General features: G+C 43.4%; 1 protein-coding gene across 1 annotated transcript in view; it reads right to left on the bottom strand.

The window, feature by feature from the left end:
- Nucleotides 1-333: 333 nt before the first annotated feature.
- The window catches only part of RAB8B (RAB8B, member RAS oncogene family), a gene marked incomplete at both ends in the record, with an annotated part of 67,621 nt that continues 51,202 nt past the window's right edge, over nt 334-16,752 (bottom strand). Inside the window, 7 exons of the mRNA XM_080691970.1 lie at nt 334-426; nt 1,736-1,786; nt 3,649-3,714; nt 5,163-5,252; nt 6,188-6,265; nt 9,392-9,452; nt 15,393-15,453. Coding sequence (XP_080548096.1) covers nt 334-426; nt 1,736-1,786; nt 3,649-3,714; nt 5,163-5,252; nt 6,188-6,265; nt 9,392-9,452; nt 15,393-15,453 — 500 coding nt within the window. The remainder of the gene's footprint in view (nt 427-1,735; nt 1,787-3,648; nt 3,715-5,162; nt 5,253-6,187; nt 6,266-9,391; nt 9,453-15,392; nt 15,454-16,752) is intronic.

Here is a 16,752-nt window from a genome sequence, read left to right as displayed (position 1 = left end):
GAGTCTAAGATTGTGTGGTTATAAGGAAAGGCTAACACTGATGTGCAAAGTGAAAAGAAAGACGGCAGCTTCTGCAGTAGGCGGTAAAAGAAAGAAAGAAGCTGGGTCCTGCCTGTGTCTCCACGTCATTGCTTCCATGTCTGAAAACAGGAGCCTCTGCTTTTGCTGGGCCTCGAGGCTGGAGTCCTCCTGGCGTCCCGTGGCGAGAGGTCTAAGTTCCAGTGCTCTCCGCAGCAGCCGGGCAGTGTGACTGAGGCTGGGTGACCTGTGCTTTCAGAGAAGCAGGAAAGGGCCCTCTAGGGGTGCTGCAGTCTCTCAGAAAGGAAGAGTTCATCAAAGCAGCGAACAACGGAAGAAACTGGTCTTCTTGGATCGGTTTTCTGTTATTTTCACTGGCCCGCCTGCCCCTGATGAATTGCTGTCATTCTGCAAAATGGGAGATGAAGTTACCAAGGAAATGAAAGTTTCATGATCTGACCCCAATTACCTAAGGATAAAAATAAACCATGCTATGTGCGATGTATATTCTAGGGAAATATGGACTTGTTAGAGTATTTTCTTAGAAAGGGAATGAGATAAGCTCCAATGTTGGCTTTTTCTTTGGGAATAGTGAATTAAAAGGGGAAAAGTGTTTTTAGGATAGCACTTTTATTTTAATAATATATTAAGTAGGAAGCTCCTATTTCCAGCTTAAAGGAATTATAACCAATGGAGTATAAAGTTTCAAGGGTAAGGATGGAACTAAGATACTAGTGTAGACAATCTTGTTAGAGGTAAGAAGAGTTAGTAATATAACATATACAATTATAGTCAGGCCTCAGGCTAAAATAAAATTTCAAGACTATGCTAATGATTAACTACCAAGGTAGTTTTAAATGTGAGCCAACTTGAGCAACCTCAAGATCACAATTACATGGACATAAATATTTGTCAGGTGAAAACCGAACTAGATCACTTTATGACAAGAATATAATTTGTGCTACTGTTATTCTCATTATTCTGGTCAAATCCAATTAAAGACCAATCAAAGAGCTAGATGAAAGAGCTGAACTATCTGTGGGAAATGAGAATACTGAAAAATAAGAATCAAAATCCAACCAGATGAATATATGAGCCAAGAAAAAATGAGTTTAAGCCGGGCGTGGTGGCGCACGCTTGTAATCCCAGCATTCGGAAGGCGGAGACCGGAGGATCACGGTTTGCGGACAGCCTCAGCTACTTAGTGAGGCCCTTTGCAACTCAGCGAGACCCTGTTTCAAAAGAATAAAAATAAGCTGGGTGTGGCGGCGCACGCTTGTAATCCCAGCATTTGGGAGGCAGTGACCAGAGGATCACGGTTTGCGGACAGCCTCAGCTACTTAGTGAGGCCTTTTGCAACTCAGGAAGATTCTGTTTCAAAAAAATAAAAATACTAAGCCAGGTGTGGCGGCGCACGCTTGTAATCCCAGCATTTGGGAGGCTGAGACAGGAGGACTGCAGTTTGTGGCCAGCCTCAGCTACTACTTAGTGAGGCCCTCTGCAACTCAGTGAGACCCTGTTTCAAAATAAAGAATAAAAAAATAGGGCAGGGGTTATAGCTCGGAGGTCAAATGCCCCTGGGTTCCATCCCCAGTACCAAAAAGAAAAACGAAAAATAAAAAATGAGTTAAAAATGTATTATAACCCTGTTTATTCTTTTTATCAAATGTTAAATTAAAAACAGCATAATGGATATAAAATTGTAAGCGATACAAACCATTTTTCTGTTGAGTTTTGTCATTATATCTCGTGCAAGTGTAAAAAATGCCTAAAGGTAAAACAAAAATTTCCATTATTATATATACATTCCTTAGTACATCAAGAACAGGGGAGAGTAACCCACTTCCCCAGAGCAGGACACAAAGCCTGGTCTAAGAAAGCTAAATTATGTTTATTGGGTGGATGAATGATCAAGTGTTACCCTAACTCTAAAACAAACCTCGGCAAAATTCACCTTTTAATTCTTCTTCTAAGAACATACCTGATATTTTCCATGTTTTAACACTCCAAAATCCTAATAACTCCTGGAATCCAGATAAATTCCCTTCCTTGGTGATTGGTTCAACAGAAGCAGGACAAATCTGATTAACTTCAGGGACGCTTTACCCTTAGCCTCTACTGACCCAAACCAAAAATATTTTAAACCTGTCATCACTTTTTATTTCTGCAGAGCCAAGAACTCTTAAAGCTTTTTCAGCTGTCTCTACGCTAAATGCGCTGCTGTCAGCCTTACAGCTCCCAACCACTCCTAATCCCCAAAATATGTCAAGGAAAAAGGATTATTTCCAGTCCAATTAAATAAAACCATATAGTAACTGCTAGTGTTAGTCGGGGTGAGAGTCTCAATGTCCTGCTGGTCACCGATGAGTCCAAGTTTCTAAGTAAGCTCATGCTCATGTTAGTTTTTATGAGGCTAACCACACTAATTAAAAGCTCCAGGAGAATTGCTAACTTAAAAAAAAAAAACATATGGCCAGAATAAGAAGCTCAGGCAACTGCTAACTTTGCACTTACACACACCATGCTCCCAGCACCGCAGGTGTGATCAGGGTATGGTGCTCAGGGAGCCCAGGCTTGCTGCGTTCAGCCAGGGTTCGGAGCTCATGCTGTGGAAGGAACCCTACAGGGCCGTCACAGTGAGCATGCTTCTCTGTCTCCACCATTCCAGCTGACAAGAGGCTGACCTGCCCTCTTTCTAGTGGAGGGAAATCTTTTTGTGGCAAGCATAAGGAAGCATTTTTCCGCTTAACTATGCTTGTGTAAATAAATCAGCCAAGACTTCCTGTTTCCCAACACCCACTGGCCAACCTGAAAAAATGAGTGCCAGTTATTTAAGACAAAGAAAATGATCTGATCAATGTCCACTGGCAATGAAGTCTCTAGTTTTGGCCAGCATGTTATGATAGTGAGTAGCTTAAAACACTAAATGTTTAATGGACCATCAGTATTATTAAATGAATTTCATGTATTAATACATATTACATGTATTATTTTTGTGATCAGTTAAAAACATTTTAACCAAGAAAATATCAACAATTCTGCCCTTTGCAAAGAAAACCTATTCTTAAAAGACTTTAGATGACGTGGTTTTCTTTAACAGCTAACTTAATGAAAATTTATTAAAGCTACTCTCTCATAAACACAATTTCTATTTCTACTAAATGCCACGGTGTTACAATGTATTGTGCTTAATCTACTTCTGATGTGTACACAAAAGAAATCTGTTCAATAAACTAGCAGTTTAATTTTCTCTTGAGAGAATACAGACATGAAAGTAGATTAACTTGTCTCTCGAGGCCACCACCGGTGACAGAATGAAGACACAGGAGCAGAGGGCGCCGCCAGCTCAGCCTGCCGGGCCAGAGCTGCCGCCCCCGACAAAGGGCCACACTGAACCCGAGCTGGACCTCTTTCTCCTGTTGAGTGAATCTTGATGGAGCAATCTACTATAAGCTGCATGGAGACTGGATGCTAGAGATTCAGCCATCCAAGTCCACTTAGTAGTCAGGGGCACATGGTGCACGGAATGGAGGTGGGTTGATAGAAGGCTTTCACCTGTTCGGAACATGCTGAGGCTTTAAGAACCGCTTCAGCATGGCGCCCGAGTTAGCACCAAATGTTTCCTCTTACCTCTTCTACATTTGTACTGGATTTTGCACTTGTCTCCAAGAATTTAATCCCGTAGTCAATTGCTAACTGAAAGGCAAACAGAAACATTACATTTGTGTTTTTTAGGTTTTTCAGAGCCCCCAAAGTAGGGTCTCTATATCAGACCTCCTGTGGCTCTCAAATTTCTTTTCTTTCTTCTATTACATTTGGAATTTAATAATATAACTTAATAGTAAAAATGGTGCAGCTTCCACTTAAAACACAATGTCAGTACTTCTCTTTGTTCTGTTGTACTTTTAGTTTCTCCAACATATGGACAAGAAAACTATGAGATGGATTCCCACCTCTACAAAAACTTGAGATTCGTTTCTCTTTTATCTTCTCCAAAAGTACAATTCTTTAACCATTACTATGCTAACTTTTATTTTGTAATGAATTGGTCCATAATATAAAACAAAAACACTGAAGTACTCACTGCTTTGATTTCTATTGACTGAGACAAATGGTTAACTCATCCATATTCCCATCTGCTCTCAAAGAGGCCCCCCGTTCATTTACAACAATTAAATTGGTGAGTGTTTTTTGTGGAGGAGGAGTGTGTAGTCGTCTGGGCATGGTGGCACACACCTGTAAACACCTGTAATCCCAGAACTTGGGATGCTGAGACAGGAGGATCATGGGTTCCAGGCCAGCCCCGAGAATATATAGCAAGACTCAGCAACCTAGAGAGATCCGGTTTCAAAACATAAATGAAAAGAGCTGGAGATATAGTTTGATGATAGAATGCCCCCAAGTTCAATCCCCAGTATCAAAAAAAACAAAACAAAACAAAACAAAACAAAGTATACAGTCGGATTGGAAAAACAAGATGTATTTTACATGTATCCCTGAAAAAAGGACCAAAGCAAAATTCTTAGATTTATGAAAGTGAAGCCTTTATGTTAATTTAGAAAATGCCATAGAAGTGAACATGTGCAACAACAACAAAAAAGAAACTTTAGATTTACAGGATACAAAATAAAGAAAAGCCGGTAAATGATACATCCATAGCCTGACGAATTATAAAGAGTTTATCCCAGATGACCTAAATCCAATGTATAATAATACATTCTTAGGGAAATAAAGGAACTGAAAAATAATTATGGCTTAAGCTTCACCTATCCTTTACTATTTCTTTCCAAAAAGAATGAACTATTTTAACTTAAAAAAAAAAAAAACAGCTTTTCACACAGATCTGGAAGAAGTGGCCTGAACTCTAAACTGTAGGAAATCTTAAACTAGACCAATTTGTACTTCTCAGAAAACATTAGCACATTCCTTAGGAGTGAGTCATGACCACACAGTATATGCAGTTGGATCCTGAATACTAATTCACACCATTCAAGTATGGATTACATCTCTTTGTTGTTGCTGCCCAGTTTTAAAGAATTAAAACACAGATATTTTTAAAGCTTAGATCAAGAATGAAATAACACTAAGAAAATGAATGTGCAGTGTGAGTAGGTCCCAGCCTTTATCCACGCAGCCCAATTTACCTTCTCCCCTCTTTCTCTGGACACTTGTCTTTTGTCATTCATATCGCATTTGTTACCCAGGATCATCCTTTCCACGTCTGAAGAGGCATGCTGCCGGGAGAAAACGGTATGCTGTAAACACCGCCTGAGAAAAACCACAGCCATCCAGCAGGAAAATCCCAGCCTGTCAGGAACACATCGATGTGCTAGTGATAAGACCGATGATCTTTCATTCAACACGAGGCCTGACTCAGAGAAAAGTGTAAAGATGGAAGAGGGCAGGCAAATGCTGCAGCTTAGAGCCTTTACAGAGCCTGTGCAAACTTTTCTCCCAAGGGCTTCCAGTTATACCAGTAGCTTTGTTTCCACATTTAAACAAACAAACAAAAACTGTATGGTTGTCTAGTAGGAAAATTGCCAAATACTTATTTGGGTCAAAGACAGAAAAAACCTCGGTAGTCAGTGACCCAGTAGAGAAGGTATTCTGGATTCTGAAACATTAAAAAAAAATATTCATATGGGTTAATATAAATGTGTACAGAGTTATTTCAAAAATGTTTCTTTCTAAAACGTCAAAGATATTTTCCAAAAATCTCAATGCAAATTATTCTGAAATTGAGCTAAATTCCAAATATCTAAGACAGAGAAAATGTTTAAAGGGCAACAAGTTATTACAAGGATGAAGATGTATCTTGCTAGTCACTCGGCACAGTGGGATAGATGACCCCGGGCACCAGACGGACATCTTCTTCCTGGCTCCCTTTTCAAAGGGCTGCAGGAACATTGCCAGTCGCCTCCTTCCGGCCTCAGCATCCTCGTGTGTAGACAGGGACTTGGATTATATATAGTATTCCAAGATCTGGCCCACGTTCAAGACTGTGCAATTGCTCCTCTGTCCACAACCCACAGGAGTCAGACTGGCCGCCCCAGAGATCCAGCCCTCTATGGAGTGAAGTGCGAGGTTCCCGCCCGCCAGGCTCCTCCTCAGCCGCGCAAGCGCCCCGCAGGACTCTACTCCAGGGCCACCATTCCCCTGCCACACCTACCTCTTCAATGTTTCTTATCCAGTTTTTAATATTGTCAAAGGATTTTTCATTTGTGATGTCATAGACCAGCATGATTCCCTGTAAGAGGAAACAAAGGTCTGTACCTGGCACTTTATATATTTACAGTTAAAGGATGAAATGTCATTGTACTCCGGGCCTCCAGAAGCCTTTTTTCTTTTCTTTTGGTAATAGAGGCTGAACCCTGGGACATTCTACCTCTGAGCTACTCCCCCAGCCCTATTTTATTTTTATTTTGAAACAGGGCCTCACTTAGTGGCTAATAAAGGTCTTGCTAAATTGCTGAGGTTGGCCTCAAACCTGTGATCCTCCTGTCTCAGCCTCTCAAGTATTGGGATTATAGACATGAGCTACCATATCTGGCTTCCTTTTTATCTTTAAAAAGGAACTTGTAAAGACTTTGAAAAGAATAAAAAAAAATAGATACATTTTTCTACTGTCTCACTATGTAAATAAATAAAAACTCTGTTAACATCTTCACTGTTAACCTTTAATGAATTAGTGATTGTAAAGTGATACCTCCTTTATACCTGACCTCGTGTGACAAGGACCAGCACCAAGTGAGCTGAGGGTGCTTAAGGCAGAGAGAAGTACAAACCGTCTTACTTCTACCCTTGCAGTAAGATTAAGACCATACTGCTTTAAAATTATTTCTTTTGATCAAAATGTCACCAGTTATCTAAGTAAGTCACCGATACTTAGGGTGCAATGATAAAACACTGTTTTTGCCGGGCGTGGTGGCGCACGCTTGTAATCCCCGCGCTTGGGAGGCGGAGACAGGAGGATCGCGCAGGTTCAAAGCCAGCCTCGCTGGCTTAAGAGACCCTGTTTCCAAATAAAAATGTATAAAATAGGTTTGGGAGTGTAGCCTGGAGGTAGAAGGGCTTCCAGAAACCCCAGTACCACCACCACCAAAAAAAAAACCCCACTGTTTTTTTTTTTTTTTTTTTTTTTTGGTGGTACTGAGGGCTGAACCCCTGATTCTACCTCTGAGTTATACTCTTAGGTCACTTTTTTAAAATTTTGAAACAGGGCCTCACTAAGTTGCTGAGGCTAGTCTCAAATCTGCGATCCTCCTGTCTCAGCCTCCCAAGTACTGGGATAACAACTGTGCACCCCCACGCCCAGCTGTCATCAGCTGTCGTCATATTTTTAAAGAGCCCCATGTTCAGTATTTCTGAAAGGTCCATCTTCTAAATGTTCCAACTAACACTTGTATGTTAACTCATCCATCATCTATATCCTCGGACCCCTTTTTGGTACAGTCTGACAGATCCGCTCACCTGTGCATCCATCCAGCAAATATTTATAATACATTCAACAAATATTTAGTGAGCATTTACTACGTGTCTTACACTCTACCAGGTGCTTCTAGAGGTAAACAAGAGAGTCCCTTCCTTTTGGGGATGGTTAGCAAAGAAAACAGACTGATCACTTCTATTTTGACAAATGCTATGAAGAAGTATGGGGAGCTCTGAGCCCACGTGGCAGGGACATTAGTCTGGTTGAGGGGTCAGGGAAGGTTCCCCTGGGAAATAACACTGAGGCCATGGCGAGCACCGCGTAGACTTACACTGGGCCGAGGGCCAGGGCCGGGGTTCAGAGGGGAAGCCCACGTGCCTGGCGAATAACAGAGCAACCACCTCACTGACACGGGAGGCCTAGACCCAGCGAAAGCAAGTCAGGCAGGCAGGAGAGAGAGCACTGATCCACCGGGAAGGGCACAGGCTGGGCCGAGAGGTGCACGGGGCCTATGTGCCTCGGGTACCACTGTCTGGACCTCAGCCACTAGGTTATCTCCTGCGGTCAGCACAAATTCAACTGAGTAAAGCATGAGATGTTAATGTTCCATTAACATCTGGGTAAAGGGCGATAAAAATCCAGCTAGCCAGCTACTGATACTCAAATAATGGTGGGCAAAGAGACATGTGGGAAGGGAAGGAAAGCCTGACAAAGCTGGGGTCTGTGGACTCAGATCACACCGTCCTGGAGTCAAGGCGCAGCCACCACCCCTCAGCTCTGCTGCCCAGCGCCACTCCCGGGGTACAGTCCTCTGAGCAACGAGCTGGGCAGGATGGCATTTGGTACCCACTGTTCAGCCTTCAGAGACTCCGAGACGACTGGGCTTCATCAGAATTCAAGGTGCCTCCTTGGGCTTGGCAAAGTCTAATTCATTATTTAGGATTTTTGGTGCTGGAGATTGAATTCAGGGCCTCGTGCAGGCTAAAGGAGATCTTTACTGCTGAGCTACACCCTCAGCCCCTGACTTAGGCCTAACAGATAAAGCCTGTCTGGGCCTGAAGTTCCAGGCCTCGTTCAGCGCAGCTCTGCTTCCTAATTCACCACGGGAACAGCCAGCACTTTGCAGGACCTGCCCGGAGCCAACAAGGATACAGATGCTCTGACTTAGGATGGAAAAGAACCGAGTAATAACGTTATGATAACAAGGATAACGCCAGGGTGTAGCCAAGAAGGACACGGCGTCAAGTCCACCAGATTCTTTTTTTTTTTTTTTTTGGTTGTACTGGGGTTCCTGGAAGCCCTTCTACCTCCGGGCTACACTCCCAGACCTATTTTTGGAAACAGGGTCTCTCAAGCCAGCACGGCTGGCTTCGAACCTGCGCGATCTCCACCTCCCAAGTGTGGGGATTACAAGCGTGCGCCACCACGCCTGGCCCACCAGATTCTAAGCCTCTAGCCCTGGGCCACCCAGCTGTTGCCTGGTCAGCTGACAGATCGCTGGTCAAGAGACTCCAGAGAGGTGAGCCATAGCAAGGGGATGTTGCGGGAGTGGCGAGAGATCGCGTGAGATCGGGGGTGACGGGGCAGGGCTAAGAGATAAGAGGGCATGAGAATGAACACTTCACCATAGGGCTCTGGCTTGCTAAGACTGTCACAAAGTATTGGTAAAGGAAAAAATCACAAAAATATTCAAACATCTCAGAATGTGGAGAAAGTCTAGAACTTCTATTAGCTAATTGCCTGTTTATTATTATGAAGACCAGTAACAACTCACAGTTACTAAACATAACACATAACCAAGAACCCTTTAAAAGGTCTCGCTTTCCCCGTGAAAAATTTATTTATGCCCACTGTACTAGATTCCAGCCTGAACCCTCTAACTGGGGCAAATGAATATTCATGCCTAACCTCCACCTGAGGAGTTCCACACCCGCCAGCACTCACCATGGCTCCTCTGTAGTACGCCGTCGTGATTGTTCGGAATCTTTCCTGACCTGCTGTGTCCCTAAAATTTGAAACAAAGGAGAGAGTGGTTTTAAGTCACCAGGGCATCAGAGAGGAGGGGCCGCCGCGGGAGGAGACCACTCGGGTCTGCAGGCCGCAGCAGGGGCAGGGCGAGGCGAGGAGACGCAGGAGCTGGAGGCGGCTCAAGATGCCGGGATGCAAACCTCGGCCTTGATGAATGCAGCCACGGGAAAGTGCAGGTCCTGCTGGCAGCCGGCACGTCATATCAATCAGACACACGTGGGCGGGAACAGGGAATAGTTCCAAATTCCTGGACTCATGGGATAGCAAGAATCCTTTTTATACACGCTTATGATTAAGGCATTTTGCTTTCTTGACTGAACATCTGATTTCTGTACAAAGCAAACAATTCAACTGGACTTACTACTGTGCCCATTCTGCTCAGCAGAGCACAGTAAGGCAGCTCTCCTTCAGAGCGTTCCCAGCAGCAGAGCCTGTGATTACGAGAGCCTGCACTTCAACAGAGCACTCTTGATGATGCTCCCACAGGTTTTTAAACATAGACACTTCAAAATTACATCAACTTCAATAGATTCTTGCTATTTTTTATCTTCCATCCATCCATCCATCCATCCATCCATCCATCCTTCCTTCCTTTTATTGGTTCTAGGGATTGAATCCAGGGGCATTTGACCTCCAAAGTATACCCTGAGCCCTTTTTAAATTTTTCTTTTTAGTTTTGAAATAGGGTCTCACTAAGTTGCAGAGGATCTCACTAGGTTGCCAAGACTGGCCTCAAACATGTGGTCCTCCTGTCTTAGCCTCCCAAGTACTAGAATTACAGGTATGTGCCATCACACATGGCATATTCTTTTTTTTTTTAAAGCTGATGTCATACCATTAAAATAGATTCTGGTTGGCTGGAAGAACATTTGCCTAGCCGTGTGCAAAGCCCTGGATTCAATTCCTAGCACTGAAAAAAATAAAAGCAAGTGTATTTTTCCTCTGAAAAATACAAGTATCTAATTACATTTATAGCAGCAACCTTATTAAAGGAAGTCAAATTTCCTTGATAGTTGGGGAAATCAATATTCTCAAAATTGCTACTTATAGCCAGAACTAATTCCTTCCCTGAGCCACTCAAACTAAATCGTACAATTTAATTGCGAGGGAGAAAGAAGCATTTGTAGAAATGTATTAGAAACCTAATACATACTGAATCCTAACAAGGGACAAAGGTCCAAGGGAAATATAGTATATTAAAAACAATAAACACCTTAACATTTGTGTCTTACAAAATGTCCTTACGTTCTGCCTACAGGATGCCACCACAGCCTGGGGCGCGTGGGGTGTGGGTATTATCATGATCCTCCTTCTGCACAAGAGGAAGCAGGCTCAGGAGGGCCGAGGCCCCATCCCTGCCACAAGCTCAGACCCTCGGAGTCGCGAGCACCCTAGGCTCCGGCTGTCCAGGGCCGGAGCCACACCAAAGCCTTACCTTGTCATTCTCTCACCAATCAGGATTAGAAACTTGTGACACTTGTTTTCTGCATAGCAAACCAATCATGGGGAAAGCCAGCCAAGCACCCTTGAGCAGGGTAACCATATATTCTTGAGTCATGGATACTACTGCTTAGCAATAGCTTTGCAGTGAGGAAGGAGAAGAAATCCTACCACGGTATATGTATGTTGTAAAGGCTAAGTGCAAACTATTTTGCTGCTAAAAGTAATGATAGAGCCATGATGTTTTGTATTATTATAACAAAATATCTGAGGCAGGCAGGTTACTTTATTCAAAAAAAGGGTTTACTGGAGTAGGGGGTGTAGCTCAGTGATACAGTGCTTGCTTAGGATGCACAACAGCCTAGGATTGATCCCCAGCACCACAAAAAGAGAAAAAAGGTTTATTTGGATCCAGTTGTGGAGGGCCAGGGCAGGGCTCCGGCACTGGCCGGGCCTAGTGACGACCTCTGGGCTGTAGCACACCATGGCGGGTGGTAGTGGCAGCAACAGGAGGAAGCAGTCACCTCTCACAAGCCAGACAGTGACTCAGGGTCAGGCTCAGGCTTTGGTAACAACTTGCTCTTGCAAGAACTCACTCCAGCTGGGTGTGGCTGCCAAGCCAGTCATCCTCGTACTTTAGGAGGCTGAGACAGGAGGATGACAGATTTGAAGACAGCCTCAGCAACTTAACAAGGCCCTCAACAACTCAGTGAAACACTGTTTCAAAATAAAAAAAAATTAAAAGGGCTGGAGTATAGCTCAGAGATAGAGTGCCCCTTGGGGTTCAATTCAGGGCATAAAAATCAACAATTAAAAAAATAGCAACTCACACCAGGAGATTAGTATTCCCCTCTGAGGGCATCACCCTTGTGACTGGGCTCCTCCCTCTAGGCCCCACATGGGCTCCCACTGTCACATGGGGCCAAGCTCCCATTGCAGGACTTTGGGGCACAAACCACAGCCAAACACTGTATTCAGTTCTAACTAGCTGCCATCATAGGCTCCTAGAAATATTTCTATTGCTACCATAAAGCCTGTATAACACAGAATCAAAAATTCTCTGTGCTTTCCTCTTTAAAATGTTTATATCTTTAAAATATTTGGCTTCTTACTACACGTCAACAGATGAAAAGGGCGGCCTGTGGGAACCTTCAGGATGTTTCCAGTGAAGTTTACTGGGAGCCACTAGATCAGATGAACCCACAAACCTGACACCACGTTCCAGGAGATTTGAGTAGTTGTCGGGCATTGTCACTGACCCAGACAGCGGCACTCAGACGAATGCAGCCACCCTCACACCCTAAGTCCTAGTTCCTCTTCAATAGAGGAGGGGCTGGGGCGTTTAAGACGGTATTCTAGCAAGACAGTAATCTAGCTTTATCTCAGTCCTGAGATTCAAAGAAGAAAAAGAGCCTATAGAAAACACAAAACAAAACAAAATTGATATATATTATAGGATAAGAATCTGAAATCTGAAAGGCTTTAAAATCTGAAATATAAAATGTGAAACTTTGTATGTGCCAACATGTCAAGTGTAAAAGTCCATACCCCAATACTTTGTTTCATGTACAAAATATTTAAAAACATAGTATAAAATTACCTTCAGGCTGTGTTTAGACCTGGATCTCATCCCTCAGCTACTGCATTATCTAAATGCAAATGTTCCAAAATCTGAAAGCCCAAACACTTCTAGTTCCAAGCTCTCAGGATAAAGGACTTGACCTGCACTTTATTTTTTAGCTCGGCCTCTTAGGCTGTGTTTGCTCTGAATTTCTAAATTTTCTTTGCTGCTATCATCATTATCTATATACCAGCAAACATCACCAAAATCTTCTTCAAGGCTCCAAATCTACATGGCTCCACAAGAGGCATCATACTGAAAGAGATTAACTTGTGTCTACTAGATTAAAAATACATATAAGAAGAACTTCTGCTGGGCGTGGTGGTGCACGCTTGTTATCCCAGCATTTGGGAGGCTGAGACAGGAGGATCCCAGGTTCGTGGCCAACCTCAGCTACTTAGTGAGATCCTTAGTGAGATCTTTATTTATTTCAAAATAAAGAATAAAAAATATGGCTGGGGGTGTAGCTCGGAGATGCAATGGCCCTGGGTTCCATCCCTAGACACATACACACACACACACACACACACACACACGAACTTCTGAATTCAAGTCAAAAATACTCAATTTGGCAATCTGAACATCCCATATTTACTGACTGTAGTTTGATAAATTCTTTACAAATTCACCATCTAGAGATGTGTGTTCATAAGGAAATCTTTGCCGTGCACACTCTAATCTGAGAGATGAGAGACATGTTGTAGACTAAATGTCTGTGTTCCTTTAACTGTGCATCTGGAAGCTACTTGTCAAGGCGCTGGTATTCAGAGGTGGGCCTCTGGGAGGCAATCAGCTCACGAGAGCAGAATTCTCTGAATGGAATCAGTGCCCTGTGAGAAGAGCCAGGAGAGGTGATCTCCCAGGCCCATTAGGGAGCCATCTGCAGCCAGGAGACTGACCCTCGCTAGACCCTGGATCTACGCACACCATGACCCTGGACCTCCCAGCCTCTGGAACTCTAAGAATACAATGTCTTGGTATGGTTTTTTTTTTAGCTGCTGTGCAAGTGTGATATAATAAGAAATATATATTTGGTCTCTGCCACGGGTTTCTGGCACAGTTTCTAAAACTCTAGGAATCTCCAAAGTAATGTGTCTTTCTGTATGATGAGAGTGACTGGTGGTTGGGGATGGCCTCAGGACCAGGGCTGGTTGCCAAGGGAACCAAGCCTGTGATTAGAGGGGAGGACCTTCAGTCCCACCACCCAACCCTGAGGGAGGGGAGCAGGACAACCTGGAGTCCATCACCAAAGGCCAATGGTAGAGACTGTGCCTATGAAATGAAGCCTCCCTGCACCCCAAGAGGGCAGGGGTCAGGAGCGCTCAGAGACGTGGAGGTGTAGAGGTGCCGAGAAGGCCACGTGGCAGAGGGCGCGCAGACGCTCCACACCCCATGGGGCCTGCCCTGTGCCTCTCTTTCATCTGCCTGTTCACCTGTATTCTTTACAATATCTTTTATAATGAACAAGCCAGACGTGGAGGCATGTGCCTATAATTTCTAGAGAGACTGAGGTAGGAGGATCCCATGTTCAAGGCCAGCCTAAGCAACTAAGTGAGACCTCATCTCAAAAAAAAAGGGACAGAGTGTAGCTCAGTGGTAGGTGCCCTGGGTTCAACCCTCAGTACCACAAAGGAACAAACCAACAAAAAAAACTGGGGAGACTGTGGGAGCTCTGGTATAGAGCCAGTCAGTGACAAGTACGGGTGACAACTTACTGTTTGCAACTGTAATAGCGGCCGACTGAGCCCTCAACTTATGCCTTTGATGCCATCTCCAGAACATTATAGAACACTTATTTAGTGTACCCTGAAAATCCCCACATACATCTGGTGTCAGAAGTATTCTGATTGTGTAAAAGAAAAAAAATTAAAAGAAAAAAAGAGCAGTCTGAATTAAGACAAGGCATTACTTATTTTATCCCTACTTTGCATTCCAACAGATATCATTTTTCTGTTTAATCACGAGAAGCAAATAAATTATAAAATATCAGAGCTAGGGGAAAACTCCAATGTTGTCTATATAAAACCAATTTATAAGTGAGAGAAAGCAGACCCTGAGAAGGTGCTATGGTTTAGGTACGTGTCCTCTCAAAGGTCCATGTAAAGCTAAAGGCTTGGCCCCCAGCGGTGGTGCTGGGAGGTGGCAGAGTCTCTGGGAGGCCCTTAGGTCCTGGGAGCATCCATCCCCTTGAAGGGATGTGGGACCCTGGCCCCTCCTGTCTCTGTCCCGCTTCCCGGTTCAGGAGGGAGCAGTCTGTTCTATACTATGTGCTCCCACCACTGCCATCCCGCACCACCCTCAGAGGCCTAAAGCCATGGGTCTGCCAGATCTTAGATCAGGACCTCTGAACTATGAGCCAAGATAAACTTTTCTTCTTTCTAAGCTAATTATCTCAGATATTCTGAAATAGAGTCAGAAAGCAAACACAGAAGGGAAGCAGCTGGCCCAAAGTCCTCAATTTAGGGGCACTGTGGCTAGAATGTGGCACTTTCAGTTTAGGGTTTGTATGACTTTACATTTTACCTTATCTGATTTCAAAGCCACAACAATGGCAATGTAGAAGTAATGTGCTCTTTTTAGAATTTAGTTTCCTTTGTGTAAATTGGAGTCCTGGAAGAATGAGCTCCCAGGATTCTTCTGGATCTAAGAGTCAGTGATACCATCCCTCATTTCCCACTCTTGCTGGAGGTGCCTTTGAAGGATGCTTGGTACTTGCCCATGTCTCCTTGGTCATGATACAGAAAAGAGGTTTGAGCTATCACAGGATGCCTCTAACTTCATCACAATTCACTTTTTTTTAAACTCCCACTTTAAATTCCAATTAAAAACCCTGTGTATATATATATTTTTACTTACCATATCTGAAGCTTAATTTTCTTTCCATCTAGTTCTATCGTTCTGATTTTAAAATCAATTCCTGCCAGAAAAACAAAAAAAGGATAAGTTAGGTTTCTTCAAATCTAATCCAAGTCTTATTAGAAAGAGGACAAAGATTTCTATTGAAAAAGAAAAAAGAAAAAAGAAAAAAAAAGCTCTCCAACGCACTGGAGAATGTGAACGCAGAGAGGGTGTGAATGGTATGTTTCCTCTGAATACAGGCTGAAGAAAGGAATGCTAATTACTCTGCAAAGAATTCCCACACGTGTTAAATGCAGCGCATTCTATGCCTCATTATTTTGACACAAATGTACCACATTCCGCAAAGTTACATAATTTAGATAGATTGAGAACATGCCATATTTTCTACTTCCTGAAATACATTTAAACAATACTTCCCATCCCTTCCCCGTCCTTCCCTAAAGAAGGCCACGGGACCGCTTTAAAATGCCTTTCTCCTTCTTTTTCATTTTCCCTTCAGAAACTGCAACTAAGAAGAAAACAAAAATGCGAAACACCTCTCCTATCTGATGACAGGGAGGGAAGGCTGGCATTCAAGTGTACACAGTTAGCAAGTATTTTATATACATCTTAATCAATGTCCCAGAGATGACCGCCTAGAATTTAAGTAGCTAGAATGGTTTTCAGCCTGTCTGACTTCAGCATTACTTGCAGAACTTAAACAAAAACAAAAAACCTCATGAGTAGGCCTGCTTCCTCCCCAAAGTCTGAGGTTCTGACTTAACTGGTAAGGGCACTGTTGCTTTCAAAGCTCCCTCGGTGAATTTAACCTGAAGCCAAAGAAAGGAAGGCTCTCGGCAGGGCCTGGCGCGGCTGCTGCGGCGTGTGAAAGTGATGCGGGGCTCTGGCACTTCAAAGATGCAGCCCCAACCTATTTCCCTTCACTATAGTAGCTCAAAACTTATTTATGGATTCCGACTACCAAGAACCACAAAAGGCCAGGCGTGGTGGCGCACATCTGTAATCCCAGGACTTGGGAGGCTAAGATAGGAGGATTGCAAGTTCAAGGACAGCCTCAGTAAGTAGGAAGTCTCTCGCAATTTAGTGAGATCCTGTTTCAAAACCAAATATAAAGTAGAGATGTGGTATAGTTTGGAGATAGAATGCCCCTGGGTTCAATACCCAGTCACACACACACACACACACACACACACACACACAGCCTTCAACAGTCAGCAAGCACACTCTATCATATGTCAGGAATAAACTTTCAGAGGGATCAGTAATTTGCTAAATCTTCATTATCTGGTGGCTCAGCTTTGTTTTAGGTTTTTCCATTATTTTGTATTCTGTACGGAACTCAAAGTAGTTCCTAAGA

The sequence above is a fragment of the Muscardinus avellanarius genome (assembly GCF_963383645.1).
Source record: "Muscardinus avellanarius genome assembly, chromosome: 3".
NCBI classification, from domain to species: domain Eukaryota; kingdom Metazoa; phylum Chordata; class Mammalia; order Rodentia; family Gliridae; genus Muscardinus; species Muscardinus avellanarius.
The sequence above is the reverse complement of the archived record's forward strand: the minus strand, read 5'-3'. Positions and strand labels throughout refer to the sequence as shown.